The 16,575-nt window shown below is 43.1% G+C and overlaps 1 protein-coding gene across 3 annotated transcripts in view; it reads left to right on the top strand.

The window, feature by feature from the left end:
- LOC139227820 (ankyrin repeat and SAM domain-containing protein 1A-like) overlaps positions 1-16,575 on the top strand; it is a 482,026-nt gene that overhangs the window by 143,261 nt on the left and 322,190 nt on the right. For all 3 annotated transcript variants that reach the window (XM_070858888.1, XM_070858889.1, XM_070858890.1), the window contains exon 4: positions 13,329-13,625. In XM_070858888.1, the coding sequence (XP_070714989.1) occupies positions 13,329-13,625 (297 nt within the window). The remainder of the gene's footprint in view (positions 1-13,328; positions 13,626-16,575) is intronic.

Consider the following 16,575-nt stretch of genomic DNA (forward strand, 5'->3'; position numbering starts at 1 on the left):
CAACACTCATTTGTTCTTATTAAATGGTTATCATTCGACTCACCTTGAGCAATTCCACAGGAAATCAGTTAGTTATTAAAGGAAACCGTTGCATTTAGCATGGATTTCTCTTTGGCAATCTTTTCAAATCACATGGCAAATTTCAATATGCCATTGAAAGAATAAGTATGAAGAAACAAAGGAATGTACAAGATTCCCCAGCAATTCAAAATACGTCAATTAGTACAGGAGACAGAATCTGTGACACTTTACTGATCTTAACAGTCACATTTTGTAAAAGAAAATTCTCTTTCAATATTATTCTTGATATCTCTGGTTTCTCACGATACCTCTGTCTCAATCTCTTATCTATCGACCGATTGACATATCTATATATAAGCACACCCCCCCCCCCTCTTCTCCCTCTCAATATATGTCTATACATCTCTCTAAATATTTTCCTCTCTCGATATCTAGAGATATATCTCTAGATATATCTCAACAGATATTTCAATTTTTAGCTATAGATCTCACTTGCTCTCACACTTTTGTTCTTGTGCATGCTTTCTTGCTGGCTCTTTGTATGGACAAATTTATGATCTTTGAATTTAAATAAATGTTATTGCATTTGTGGTGCCAAGATTTACAAAATGTATTCAAATATTGAATACATTTTATTGAATATAGTTCCCAATATTGCAAAACACTTGAAGCAATCTAACATGCAATGGGATATGAAGTGTGTTCAAAAGAAAGACATGGACAGCAGCACGGATTAATATTTAGGGATTCCTTTTTAGTGAATGTGAGGATCTGGTTAGTTTAGAAAAAGATGATTATGATTGAAGTCACCATTATACTCCTTTAGATATAAGTTTATAAAATCTAGCATTTGTTATTGTCCACTTCTCAAAGTTTAAATGTGTAATTTTTGCATTGGTCCTTAAATTGCAATTCTGCAAAGTTTGTCTTTCTCTCTCATTTTAAATACATGTCAGCCAACCACTTTGGATTTATTTAAGTTGTCATGGCTAGCATCATATTATGTAAGAAATAAGGGTTCTGAAATGTTTAGATATTCCGATTGAATTATATTTAAATTAAAGTAGAATTTGATGTTTTCAATGCATCAAGCATTGGACACCTAATAACATTTTTCTATTAAATTTGATTGCAAAGTGATGTTGCTTAAAACACTAGGAGCTGGATTTTGGAGGGGTTTGCGACCGGGTTTTTGTCACGTTTTGAACCTCCGTGGCGCAAATCCGGTCACAAAGCCCGGGCGGGATTCTCGGTTCCTTGTTTGCAGCGGCAATGGGAAGTACTGCCGGGGAGAGGTGTGCCGGACATGAAGCGACGTGGATTGTGTTGCCACTGAGTTTCGGCACTCTCCCGACCCGTACGCTGCACTCAGAATAGCGACAGGTAAAACCTGTCGGTGCAGCCCTGCGAGCAGCAGTTGGTTAGAAAACCTGCAAAAAAGGTAAGTTAATGTTTTTTTCCAGCGATTTGGTAGCTTAAGGGTCTTGGTAATGTTGTTTGAATTTTTTTGAATCCCCCCCACCCCCCCACCCCCCCCCAGGCCTCTCTCGCAGCGCAAACAATACTGCACTAAAGTTGGTGAGGATCGCGTTCTGCGCTGCAAATGCTTGTGCAACGCCTCCCTTAACCCTGGTGCAGACCCCCAAAGGCCGAAAGTTTGGCTTAAAATTAGTAACGCAGCGAAAACGGTAATTTTCACATATCGCTACTGTTTTCGCCCAAACCCGAAACTCCAGCCCTTACAGCTTTATTTTATTGCTGTTCGGTAGTGTTGTATTTAGATTACTTTTAGATAATAAATTTGAGCTGTGTTTCTACTTCAAAATCTTGCCCTTCCTGTATATAACTAACACAAGGTCAGAATTGGTGTTTAGGACTCCCTTTCCATTTACTCCCCTCCACACTGCCATAAGATTCTATTGGTTGACTTTGAAGAAGGACCCCCTTTTTTTTTTATTCAAACATTTTGTGATAACTTTAAGACTTGAGTAGTGATAGAAATGGATGAAACATCCTTTCTTTGCTTTCTACTGGTATTGCTCCATCGGTCTGCTTTTTTAAATTAAACTTAATACTGAGGAAATAAAATCCTCGTGTGTGTGTGTGTGTGTGTGTGTGAGCACTCTTGTGCAGGAGCAGTATGTATGTCAAATATGGCCTCCTTTCCCCAATTTTCTAGTCTTCCCTCCTGAACTATTGACTTCTGCAGGTTGTAGCTCTCTGGTTGCGAGCTGCTTTCTGGCACCGTGCCCAAGTAACCATTCTTTATGTGTAAACCTAAACATTGGATATTCTGACTATTTGACTGCTGAATCTGCCCTCACTTCGTGATCATATGTGCGTACTTTCCAACAGGAATGGGAACCTTTGCAGACAAACTTTTCCCCTTTTAAACCCAGGAGGTGTTGGAACTCAAATGTTCCTCCTTTACTGTTGTTCAAGATGATAGCTAACTCAGCATAGCCCACAGATTGTTGGAACTGCTGTTCATTCTGATCTCTGGTGCAAGCTGAAATTACCATGTGTTAAGCAAAGATAGCAGAATACTTAATGCGTTCACTGATAGCTTGATGTTTTGCATTTAATTGTCTTTTGGTAGATTGTAAACTAGCTGAATAGCTTGAGTGGCTGTCAGTGGTAAAAACATAGCTTTCCTGTTGCAAAAGTAAAAATATTGGTCTCCTGTTTATATATTGGGCATTGACAATATCTAGCATTTATCCAATGCTTTTAAATAGAAAATGTGGTGCACTTTACATAAATGAAAAAGGCTAATGGGCAGCATTGGGAGAGTTAGGAGAGGTGACACAGCATAGTTGAATAATTGGGTCTTAAGAAAGCTTCGAAAGGTGAAGGAGAGTATTGTGGCAGAATTGTTTTGGAAGGAAGCTCCGGAGAGGGCCAAAATGGCTGAAAGCTCAGAATCACAGAATTCTACAGCATAGAAGGAGGCCATTCGGCCTGTCGTGCCTGTGGCAGCTCTTAGAAAGAGCTGTCCAATTTAGACTTAAACCCCAGAACTTTTAAGGTTTTGCACTATGTGGTTCAGTCTAATTGAGCAGCTGAGGAAGGAGACGGATTTGATGGATAAGGTACAGTGTTTTTGGTAGCTGCCAAATAAAATGATTTCTGGAGTGTATTAGGGATGGTTTTCTCGACCAATATGTCGAGGAACCAACCAGAGAGCTGGTCATCCTAGACTGAGTGATGTGTAATGAAAAGGGACTAATTAGCAATCTTGTGCGAGGCCCCTTGGGGAAGAGTGACCATAATATGGTAGAATTCCTTATTAAGATGGAGAGTGACAAAATTAATACAGAAACTAGGGTCCTGAACTTAAGGAAAGGTAACTTTGATGGTATGAGATGCGAATTGGCTAGATTAGACTGGCAAATGATAATTAAAGGATTGACGGTGGATAGCCAATGGCAAACCTTTAAAGAGCATATGGATGAACTTCAGCAATTGTACATCCCTGTCTGGAGTAAAAATAAAATGGGGAAGGTGGCTCAACTGTGGCAAACAAAGGAAATTAAGGATAGTATTAATTCCAAGGAAGAGGCATACAAATTAGAAAGAGCAGCAAACCGGAAGACTGGGAGAATTTTAGAATTCAGCAGAGGAGGACAAAAGGTTTAATTAAGAGGGGGAAACTAGAGTATGAGAGGAAGCTTGCCGGAAACACAAAAACTGACTGCAAAAGCTTCTATAGATATGTGAAGAGAAAAAGACTAGTGAAGACAAATGTAGGTCCCTTGCAGTCGGATTCAGGTGAATTTATAATGGGGAACAAAAAAACGGCAGATCAATTGAACACGTACTTTGGTTCTGTCTTCACAAAGGAAGAAACAAATAACCTTCCGGGTGTACTAGAGGACCGAGGGTCTGGTGAGAAGGAGGAACTGAAGGATATCCTTATTAGGCGGGAAATTGATGGGATTGAAGGCCGATAAATCCCCCGGGGCCTGATAGTCTACATCCCAGAATACTTAAGGAAGTGGCCCTAGAAATAGTGGATGCATTGGTGATAATTTTCCAACAGTCTATCGACTCTGGATCAGTTACTATGGACTGGAGGGTTGCTAATGTAACACCACTTTTTAAAAAAAGAGGGAGAGAGAGAGAGAGAGAAAAAGACTAGTGAAGACAAACGTAGGTCCCTTGCAGTCGGATTCAGGTGAATTTATAATGGGGAACAAAAAAACGGCAGATCAATTGAACACGTACTTTGATTCTGTCTTCACAAAGGAAGAAACAAATAACCTTCCGGATGTACTAGAGGACCGAGGGTCTAGTGAGAAGGAGGAACTGAAGGATATCCTTATTAGGCGGGAAATTGTGTTAGGGAAATTGATGGGATTGAAGGCTGATAAATCCCTGGGACTAATTAGCAATCTTGTGCGAGGCCCCTTGGGGAAGAGTGACCATAATATGGTAGAATTCCTTATTAAGATGGAGAGTGACAAAATTAATGCAGAAACTAGGGTCCTGAACTTAAGGAAAGGTAACTTTGATGGTATGAGACGCGAATTGGCTAGGTTAGACTGGCAAATGATACTTAAAGGACCGGTTAGCCTGACGTCGGTGGTGGGGAAAATGTTAGAATCAATCATTAAGGATGAAATAGCAGTGCATTTGGAAAGCAGTGGTAGGATTGGTCCAAGTCAGCATGGATTTATGAAAGGGAAATCATATTTGACAAATCTAATAGAATTTTTTGAGGATGTAACTAGTTGAGTGGACAAGGGAGAACCAGTGGATGTGATGTATTTGGACTTTCAAAAGGCTTTTGACAAGGTCCCACACAGGAGATTGGTGTGCAAAATCAAAGCACATGGTATTGGGGGTAATGTACTGACGTTGATAGAGAACTGGTTGGCAGACTGGAAGCAGAGAGTCGGGATTAATGGGTCCTTTTCAGAATGGCAGGCAGTGACTAGTGGAGTGCCGCAAGGCTCAGTGCTGGGACCCCAGCTCTTTACAATGTATATTAATGATTTAGATGATGGAATTGAGTGTAATATCTCCAAGTTTGCAGATGACACTAAACTTGGTGGCGGTGTGAGCTGTGAGGAGGACGCTAAGACGCTGCAGGGTGACTTGGACAGGTTAGGCGAGTGGGCAAATACACGGCAGATGCAGTATAATGTAGATAAATGTAAGGTTATTCACTTTGGGGGCAAAAACACGAAGGCAGAATATTATCTGAATGGCGGCAGATTAGGAAAAGGGGAGGTGCAGCAAGACCTGGGTGTCATGGTTCATCAGTCATTGAAAGTTGGCATGCAGGTACAGAAGGCGGTGAAGAAGGCAAATGGTATGTTGGACTTCATAGCAAGGGGATTTGAGTATCGGAGCAGGGAAGTCTTGCTGCAGTTGTGCAAGGCCTTGGTGAGGCCCCACCTGGAATATTGTGTTCAGTTTTGCTCTCCTAATCTGAGGAAGGACGTTCTTGCTATTGAGGGAGTGCAGTGGAGGTTCACCAGACTGATTCCAGGGATGGCTGGACTGACATATGAGGAGAGACTGGATCAACTGGGCCTTTATACACTGGAGTTTAGAAGGATGAGAGGGAATCTCATAGAAACGTATAAGATTCTGGCGGGACTGGACAGGCTAGATGCGGGAAGAATGTTCCCGATGTTGGGGACGTCCAGAACCAGGGGACAGTCTTAGATAAGGGGCAGGCCGTTTAGGACTGAGATGAGGAGAAATTTCTTCACTGAGAGTTGTTAACCTGTGGAATTCTCTACCGCAGAGAGTTGTTGATGCCAGTTCATTGGATATATTCAAGAGGGAGTTAGATATGGCCCTTACGGCTAAAGGGATCAAGGGGTATGGAGAGAAAGCAGGAAAGATTCAAGCAGAGATTTGTGGGAGAATGGAGAACATAGTTGGTAAATTAGCAGCATTTTCAAGGACCTTAGAGAAGAGGAGGTTAGAAATGGGGTGGTAGTTGAAAAGGATGGAGGGTCAAGCGTGGACTTTGAAGCAAGTGGTGCTGATGATGGTTTTGAAGGAGGGAGCAAAGGTGCGTGAACAAAGATTGTCATTGGTCCAGAAATTCCGACGTCCCGGGTCCGACGAAGTTTCTGCAGATCCAGGAAGGCAGGGGAAAAGCCGGTTTTCAGCGTTGGAGCTTGACAAATCGGGTGCGAGGACATTTGTACGTGGAGGTTTGGCCTATTTACCTATTCCTTGCATGGCAAATATCCTCTAAACTCTTGTGTCTGAAAAAGCAGGTGCATAGCCTACTTTTACAGCTGTAAGAGTTTAAAAACATAGAAAAAACTTGATTAAAATAAAAATTTAAAAAACACAATAATGTTAAAACCCTGCCCACTCAGATAATGTTATTTTAAACCCTAACCCTAACTTTTTTTTAAAAACTGGGAATTTTTTTTCTTTAAAAAAACGTGTAACATTTTTAATTTCTTTGCTTATTGTGTGAGCTTTTTTAAATGTTTTATGTAGTGTTTGTGTGTTTTTGGCTTTTTCTCATTCATTGTAATCGGAGCTTCGTAATTTACGAAACTCCGATTACAATGAATGAGAAAATACTTGCCTGTGATTGGGCACACATGACTCCTGCGGACGTCCCGACTTGCACGTGCTGCACGTCTCGGAGAGGAGGCCTGTGGATCGGGAGTTCCAGTGGGCGCAGCAGCTTCAGGTAAGTGTGTATACTGGCCCCAAGTTTCCACATGATTTGCTCCTGATTTTTAGGAGCAACTGGTGTAGAACGGAGTATCTTAGAAATCGGAATTCTCGACATTTAGTTTGCTCCAGTTCTAGTCAGTTAGAACAGTTTCACTTTGGAACAGAATTTTTTTTTCAAAAGGGGCGTGTCCGGCCACTTTCGCCTGTTTTCAAAGTTTTGTGAGTGAAAACTTACTCCAAACTAACTTAGAATGGAGTAAGTGAAGATTTTTGTACGCTCGAAAAAACCTTGTCTACACTTTAGAAAATCAGGCATAGGTTACAAATTAGGCGTAGGGAACGAGGTAGGGGGGGGAAGGGAAGTCATTAAATTCTACGATCAATCCTTAATTATACTTATACAAATATTATACAAATAAATCCAACCTGAATAAAAATTTATAAGCAAATAAAAGATTAAATAACCATGTTCCTACCTGTGTGAAATAGCATCAGCCTTCGAGCTGCTGTGCTTCAGGCAGGCCTTTCATGTTGGAGACAGGCAGGGGTGTGGCGTCAGTATCTCGACGGCAGTGACAGCAAGCTTCGAGCTGAGCTGTAGTGCTTGAGGCAGACTTTCATTCTCTTCGTGGCTGGCCGCGAAGAAGCAGCACCGGACGGACCCGAGGCCATTCGGCCATGAGATATCAGCGGCGTCAGTGGCTGGCCGGCAGCCGAAGAATCAGCGGACCGACGTGAGGCCATTCGGCCATGAGATAGCAGCGGCGTCAGTGGCTGGCCGGCAGCCGAAGAATCAACGCAGGACACACGCAGCTCATTCAGGTTCTTGAGGCCATTCGGCCACACTTTAGGGGCAGCGTCAGTGGCTCAACCGCAGCTGAAGATACAGCAGCAGCCTTCGAGCTGTGGGGGGGACTGAGGCCATTTGGACAGGGAGAGGCAGCCACATCGACAGTTTTATATTTAAATTTGCAGAATGGGTGCTGCATTGTCAACACCACGTATTATTGCAAAGTTGAATTGGCACTCTTATTTCTCCAAACACACAGTCCTTAATTTGCATGTACCAATGCAGCACCGGTTCTGCAAGTTTAGCAGTGAAAAGCTGAACTCACTGATTTCAGCAGGTGATTTATTCAGCAGTGCTGCTAAAAGCACTCCCTCAAACACAAATATCAAAAAAAATTAAATTACAAGCCTTTGCAGGGGTCCAAGAAACAAATCTTCACTTTTTCTGCAGTATTTTTAAAAATGGCCGAGTGCCAATGTTTGTGTGAGACTGCGCGCACGCTCCAACACGCTGCGCAGGGTTGCCAGCACCACGAAGGCTAATTTAAATTGTACCCGCCCCCTGCTACTTAGAAAATCGGCGCGAGTGTTAGGCTCCGCCCCCTGCTGCGAAGAGCGCGCCGCGCCAAGCAGACATTGAGCTCCAAGGAGCTCGAGAATATTGGACTTTTTTTTAGGCGCAGTTTTCGGCGCGAAAAACAGGCGCCCAGCTCGGAGGCGCGCCGTTTTCGCCGCGGGACGAAATTTGGGGCCACTATTTCTATTTTTTCTGGATTTACCCGTGGGAAGCCCTCCTCAGAATTTCTGCCCCATAAACAATGTCAACAAATACTGGGGCAAGGATATGGAACTGAGTGGTCAGGAGCTGAGTGTTAAGTCGACTTATTCAATGTTGACAATAATTGAATTAGCAACACAAATACACAAAACTTTATATGTAATACATGTTTTGATAAGTCCTGTTTAAGGTATCATGCTGTGATGTAAAATCTCTTAGCTAGGACTCTTCCCTTTCGAACAGTTGTACGTTTTTCATGTAGCCGCACTTAGCGGCACTAATACGGAATTGAAGCTGTTCGAGGGAAATTTTTCTCTAAGTGATTAACGACAAATTTGGCAAAGTCATGTTTAGACTTTTGTATGTAGTTTGAGAACTAAATGTTCATAGTGGGTTCATTACTCTCTTGTACACGTCATACCTGAGGCTGCTGTGACCATTTGTATTTAGTATTTCACCCCCGCAAGGAGATTTTCAGGCTAAGACCATTCGAACAAGGAAAGGGGCGAGAGGAAGCTTATGAAATGAGCTTTAACTGCCCTTTGCACTTAAGGATATGGCCCACTAAAGCCAAAATTATCAAAATAATTAATCGCTTGTTTAAATGGAATATATAATAGCACCTAACCCATTACTTAAACCTGAGTTACTGAGTCACATTTACAGAATATATTAGGTATTCTGCAGTTTTCTGTTCTATAATCTTTACTTTCACAGATAAATGCACCATTAAATGCAATATCTTCACAGTGACTCATGCTAAAATGCAAGGCAGTTTTTTAATGTATTACCTGCCACAGAAAGAACTCATCTTGCCATTTAAAAAATGTGCAGTCTGGATCAGTATAGCTAGTTTTACGATGTTAGGATATGATATGCAGTCTTGTATCCTGAGACCAAAATACCAACATTACTGGTCACTGGAAGAATGGAGTAATGAGATGCAACATAATAAAAGAATATATTTTTTTAAATCGATCCCAATGTTTTGTATGCTAATGTTTGATAGCTGCTGTACATTACTTTTTCATGTGCTTTGGATCTATTTCCATGGAGAAACATAGGGCCCAAGTTTCCACATGAAAAAAAACGGGCGCCCCTCCGAGCTGGGCGCTCGTTTTTCGCGCCACAAAGTGCGCCTAAAAAAATCCTCGGTATTCTCCACCTACTTGCAGGTCCTCTGACCCTCGGCGCAGCCAGCACGAGCTGTAGGGGGGCGGAGCCAGGTCCCTGCACTGAAAACAGTGCCGGGACCTCTGCACATGCGCGCTACAGTGGGCACGCAAGTGCAGTAGCTCCAGGTGCCGAACTGTGTGGGAGGGGCCCGAAGCACGCAGCCCCTGGCCCAATGGCCTCACTGGGGCTGCGTGAATAAGGCTCCTCCCACGGCCAGCTCCTGCTCTCTTTTCCCCCCCCCCCCCCCCCCCCCCCCCGCCCCCAAGACCAGACCCGACACTCTCTCCCCCCCCCCGCCTCCGGACCAGACCAGACCCTAAACCCGCTCCCCCCTGCCTCCGGACCAGACCCGACACCCGCTCCCCGCCCCCCCTGCCTCCGGACCAGACCCGACACCCACGCTCCTGTTCCCGTTCCCCGTCCCCCCGACTGGACCCAACCCGACCCGCGCTCCCGCCCCCCGACCCGAACCCCCCCCCGCCCACTGGACCCAACCCGACTCCCAGACTGGATCCAACCTGACCTCTCCCTCTCTCTCTCCTTCTCTCTCTCCCTCTCTCTCTCTCCCTCTCTCTCTCTCTCTCTCTCTCTCTCTCTCTCTCTCTCTCTCTCTCTCTCTCTCTCTCTCTCTCTCTCTTTTTCTCTCTCTCTCTCTCTCTCTCTTTTTCTCTCTCTCTCTCTCTCTCTCTTTTTCTCTCTCTCTCTCTCTCTCTCTCTTTTTCTCTCTCTCTCTCTCTCTCTCTTTTTCTCTCTCTCTCTCTCTCTCTTTTTCTCTCTCTCTCTCTCTCTCTCCTTTTTCTCTCTCTCTCTCTCTCCTTTTTCTCTCTCTCTCTCTCTCTCCTTTTTCTCTCTCTCTCTCTCTCTCTCTCTCTCTCTCTCTCTCCTTTTTCTCTCTCTCTCTCTCTCTCTCCTTTTTCTCTCTCTCTCTTTTTTTTTTCTCTCTCTCTCTCTCTCTCTCTCTCTCTCTCTCTCTCTCTCTCTCCTTTCCCCCCCCGACCCAACCCAACGCCACCTACCTGTAAATCTGGTGCTAGGGACGGTCCCTGCCTGAAGTCTCGGGCCGGCCCGTTCAGCCTTCGGTCCCGAAAGGCCTGCCTGAAGCACTTTCACACAGGTAGGAAGATGGTTTATTTAATCTTTTCTTTGCTTATAAATGTTTATTCAGGTTGGATTTATTTGTATAAGTATAAATAAGGATTTATTATAGAATTCAATGAGTTCCCTCCCCCCCCCCCACCTCGTTCTGGACGCCTAATTTGTAACCTGCGCCTGATTTTTTTAATGTGTAGAACAGGTTTTTTCAGTTCTACAAAAATCTTCACTTGCTCCATTCTACTTTAGTTTGGAGTACGTTTTCACTGTGGAAACTTTCAAATCAGGCGTCAGTGGCCGGACACGCCCCCTTTTTGAAGAAAAAATTCTGTTCCAAAGTAGAACTGTTCTACCTGACTAGCACTGCAGGAAAAAAAATGGAGAATTGCAATTTCTAAGATAGTCCGTTCTCCACCAGTTGCTCCTAAAAATCAGGCGCAAATCATGTGGAAACTTGGGCCCTTGGTGTTTTCTCTCCACATTTAAACACATTGAAATTCAGACCTGCACCACCTGTTGAGGATGCATGAAGTAATTTCAGAGGCAGGGCGGGCAGGATTCTTGGATAGAGCAGAGCATTACACAGTGAAGTTTAAAGTTGATCAGTGTGCTTCACATCAAAGTTCTATGGACTTAATTGTAAAATCAACAAGATGTATTAAAAACAATTGTAGCAAGGTATGAAGGAAATTATTGATTAAATTCATTAAGGTGATAGATTTTTTCATTTGTTACGCATTAATATAGTATTTGATTTCATGTGAATTGTTAGTGTAATAAGCTTATGCCAAGGTTGTATTCTGTCATGTTTATGTATATGTATGTTGAGTGTATCGTGTGTGTGTATTTATGTGGCTACACTCATTTATGTACAGCTGTTTCGCAATTAATTTCATGCCTTACTATGTTTGTGAACTAAATAATTTAAGCTCAATACAAATCGTAAAGCTTGATTTCATTTCTACTTATGTGGCTCAGTGTCATTGTTTTATCTCATAATACACCTGTGAAGCGCCTTGGGAAGTTTCACTATGTTAAAGATGCTATATAAATACAAAATCATTTATCTAAAATACAAATGTACAAATTGAGCTTTCTGTGTGATGGGTAACTATAATGTGTCAAGAAAATTGCCTCCAAAGAATAGTTGGTGACAAGCTGCATCTCAGATGCTGAAAGAGAGTTAAATTGATGCTTTTCTTGAGCTTTGCCAAAACTCTGCTGCCCTTATTCTAACTCTCTCCAAATCCCATTCACCTATTACCCCTGATCTACATTGGCTCCCGGTCCGGCAACACTTCAATTTTAAAATTCTCATCCTTGTTTTTACATGGCCTTGGCCCTCTTATCTCTCAAACCTCCTCCAAGCAATCCTCTGAGATCTCTGCATTCCTTCAATTCTGGCCTCTTGTGCACACCTGATTTTAATTACTCCACCATTGGTGGCCGTTCCTTCAGCTGCCCAGGCCCTTAGCACTGGAATACCCTCCCAAAACCTCTTTGCCTCTCTACTCTGTCCTTTTAAGACGGTTCTTAAAACCAACCTCTCTTCTGTCCTAATATTTCCTTATGTGGCTCAGTGTCAGATTTTGTTTGTTAAAGCTTCTGTGAAGTGCCTTGGAACGTTTTACTATGCTAAAGGTGCTATATAAATACAAGTTGTGTTATATTAAAGATAGTTTGCTGACCTTTTGTTTTCTGGTCAATCTCTTGGTGCCTGAAGCCACCAACTAAATAGCCCAGAGAATGCTTTTTTACAACAAGATCCAAATTGTGTCATAACCCTTTCCTGTTTAAATTTTGGGTTAATCCTTTGCATGTGCAAGGTAATGACACAAACTAAAATGTTTTGGATTATAGAAACATTGGCTTTTATCAATTCGCTTCAGACCTGCACTCTAATCTGATTTTGCGCTCACTTGTAAGACTTTTCTCAATCTTTCACTTTTCTGTCTTCACTGTTGGACTGTATCTTTGAATTCACTGAGTTTTCTTTCAGAATGTGGGAATTAGCACACAAAATATTAATACTTGAGTTTAACAAAGTCATATAATTTTCATCACCCTAACATCTCTCGCAGCTGAATTTTAAAAATCCCTTCTTGGCTCTTCGAAAAAGCTTGACGTGGGATATTGCATGATTTTTACCATTAACTACAGTTTGTAGTCTGTAAAATTATATGGTTATTTTCAGTCTTTGTTTATTCATGTGCATTATACTCTATTTTCTTTTTGCTCTTTTTGTCTCGATGGAAATGTTATAAAAGCAATGCTGGCGTCTGTTCTGGAGCATGCTACTAAACCTGACTGGCGTGGTAGCTTTAAAACCTTTCACTTGTATGAAGGGATATAAATTTAATCACTTTAATTAGTTAAAGCTTGAAGAAAACTTGTAAGCCTGTCATTTTAACCTGATGCTTTCCCATGCTACAGCTTCTTCAACTAATCAGTTAAAACTTTCCTAATTTAAAACTAAGTATTTACCTCTTTTTTTTGGAAGAAATTGAAAGCCAGATAACAGGTTGGTATGTAATTTACATCCACTAATGCAGAGTTGATTTCATTGGTGAACAGAATCTGATCCATTGTTATCATAATTTTTAAACTAATCACATTTCTCTGAAATAACTGGAAAGCTTGAAAACATAGGCTGTGGATTGTACTTCTTTAAATACTATAATTTGCCATTTATAGTAGTAGGATAATTGTGTTGGGATAGCACAGAGCTGTGAGTGCATGCCATTAATTATTCTGATTAATATCTTGAGCTTTTTAATCATTTTTGTGCACTTTGTCATCCCTTTTGTAACAGAACAATGACAATGAGACGGCCTTGCACTGTGCAGCACAGTATGGTCACTCAGCTGTTGTAAAGGTTCTTCTTGAGGAGCTCACAGATCCTACAATGAGAAACAACAAATTTGAAACTCCACTGGACCTGGCTGCATTATATGGGAGGCTGGAGGTGGTGAAAATGCTGCTAAATGCCCACCCAAATCTCCTGAGCTGTAACACCAAGAAACACACGCCACTCCACTTGGCAGCAAGAAATGGACAAAGAGCAGTCGTGCAAGTCCTTCTGGAAGCAGGAATGGACATTAACTATCAGGTAATGGCCACGATGTTTGTATTTAGGGGCACAAAATGCCAACGGTGACTCTCTTTTTCCGTTTTCTCATCTTACCTCTCAAGGTACAGCTAATAATGAGATGTGTTTCCTTTGGTAGTGTTAACTTATTGATAATTTGCAGAAGTAGTCATTTTTCCACATGAGGTGGGGCGATCAGTGTCAGGGCACTGTTAGGCTATGGGTGCATTCAAATCCTTAAAGTTACCTTTTCTTAAGTTCAGGACCCTAGTCTCTGAATTAACTGTGTTGCTCTCCATCTTAATAAAGAATTCTACCATATTATGGTTAACCTTCCCCAACGGGCCTCGCACAACAAGATTGCTAATTAGCCCTTTCTCATTACACATCACCCAGTCTTGGATGGCCAGCCCTCCAGTTGGTTCCTCGACATATTGGTCTAGAAAACCATCCCTAATACACTCCAGGAAATCCTCTTCTACCGCATTACTACCAGTTTGGTTAGCCAAATCAATATGTAGATTAAAGTCACCCATGATAACTGCTGTATCTTTATTGCACACATCCCTAATTTCTTGTTTGATGCTGTCCCCAACCTCACTACTACTGTTTGGTGGTCTGCACACAACTCCCACTAGCGTTTTCTGCCCTTTGGTATTCCGTAGCTCCACCCATACCAATTCCGCATCATCCAAGCTAATGTCCTTCCTTACTATTGCATTAATTTCCTCTTTAACCAGCAATGCCAACCCACCTCCTTTTCCTTTCTGTCTATCCTTCCTGAATGTTAAATACCCTTGGATGTTGAGTTCCCAGCCTTGGTCACCCTGGAGCCATGTCTCCGTAATGCCAATTATATCATATTCGTTACTTGCTGCCTGCACAGTTAATTCATCCACCTTATTCCGAATACTCCTCACATTGAGGCACAGAGCCTTCAGGCTTGTCTTTTCAACACACTTTGCCTCTTTAGAATTTTGCTGTAATGTGGCCCTTTTTGCTTTTTGCCTTGGATTTCTCTGCCCTCCACTTATACTTTTCTTCTTTCTATCTTTTGCTTCTGCCCCCATTCTACTTTCCTATCTCCCTGCATAGGTTCTCATCCCTCTGCCATATTATTTTAACCCCTCCCCAACAGCACTGGCAAATACTCGCCCTAGGACATTGGTTCCGGTCCTGCCCAGGTGCAGACTGTCCGGTTTGTACTGGTCCCACCTCCCCCAGAATTGGTTCCAATGTCCCAGGAATTTGAATCCCTCCCTTCTGCAGCACTCCTCAAGCCACGTATTCATCTGAGCTATCCTGCGATTCCTACTCTGACTAGCACGTGGCGCTGGTAGCAATCCTGAGATGACTACTTTTGAGGTCCTACTTTTTAATTTAGCTCCTAGCTCCCTAAATTCGTCTTGTAGGACCTCATCGTGTTTTTTAACTATATTGTTGGCACCTATATGCACCACGCCAACTGGCTGAACACCCTCCCTCTTCAAAATGCCCTGCACCCGCTCTGAGACATCCTTCACCCTTGCTCCAGGGAGGCAACATACCATCCTGGAGTCTCGATTGCGGCCGCAGAAATGTCTATCTATTCCCCTTACAATAGAATCCCCTACCACTATAGCTCCCCCACTCTTTTTCCTGCCCTCCTGTGCAGCAGAGCCACCCACGGTGCCATGAACTTGGCTGCTGCTGCTCTTCCCTGATGAGTCATCCCCCTCAACAGTACCCTACGCGGTGTATCTGTTTTGCAGGGGGATGACCGCAGGAGACTCCTGCACTACCTTCCTTCCACTGCTCTTCCTGTTGGTCACCCATCCCCTATCTGGCTGTGTACCCTTTACCCGCGGTGTGACCAACTTGCTAAACATGCTATTCACGACATCCTCAGCATCATGGATGCTGCAGAGTAAATGCACCTGCAGCTCCCGTGTCGCAATGCGGTCTGTCAGGTGCTGCAGGCGGATGCATTTCCCGCACATGTAGTCATCAGGGACACTGGAAGCGCCCCTGACTTCCCACATAGCACAGGAGGAGCATAACACGTGTCTGAGCTCTCCTGCCATGACTTAACCCTTAGATTAACTTAATTTGGCAACAACAATGCTAAAAGGTTACTTACTGATAAAGAAAAGAAAAAGAAAAACTACTCACCAATCACTTACCCCCTTGGCTGTGATGTCACCCTTCTATTTCTTTCTACTTTTTTGCCTTCTCTCCCTGCTGCAGCTGCACCAGCTGGCCTCTTGTAGGTCTCTCCGACGCTGCTCCGCCTCCCGACTCGCCACGCTGCTCCCCGAACTCCCTGCTGGGCCTACAAGAAATAGGAACAGGAGTAGGCACACGGCCCCTCGAGTCTGCTCCGCTATTCAGTAAGACCATGGCTGATCTGATCGTGGACTCAACTCCACTTCTCCGCCCGCTCCCTATAACCCCTTATTCCCTTATCATTTAAGAAACTGTCTTTGTTTCTGTCTTAAATTTATTCAATGTCCCAGCTTCCACAGCTCTCCGAGGCAGCGAATTCCACAGATTTTCAACCCTCAGAAGAAATTCCTCCTTATCTCTGTTTTAAACGGGCGGCTCCTTATTCTAAGATCATGCCCTCTAGTTCTAGTCTCCCCCATCAGTGGAAACATCCTCTCTGCCCCCTCAAGCCCCCTCATAATCTTATACGGTTCGATAAGATCACCTCTCATTCTTCTGAATTCCAATGAGCAGAGGCCCAACCTACTCAACCTTCCCTCATAAGTCAAACCCCTCATCACCAGAATCAATCTAGTGAACCTTCTCTGAACTGCCTCCAAAGCAAGTATATCCTTTCGTAAATATGGAAACCAAACCTGTGGCCTCACCAATACTTTATATACTCCATCCCCTTTGCAATATAGGCCAAACAAAATACCATTGAGCTTCCTGATCACTTGCTGTACCTGCATACTATCCTTTTGTGCTTCATGCATAAGTACCCCCA

Source organism: Pristiophorus japonicus, chromosome 17 (genome assembly GCF_044704955.1).
Source record: "Pristiophorus japonicus isolate sPriJap1 chromosome 17, sPriJap1.hap1, whole genome shotgun sequence".
Taxonomy (NCBI): Eukaryota; Metazoa; Chordata; class Chondrichthyes; family Pristiophoridae; genus Pristiophorus; species Pristiophorus japonicus.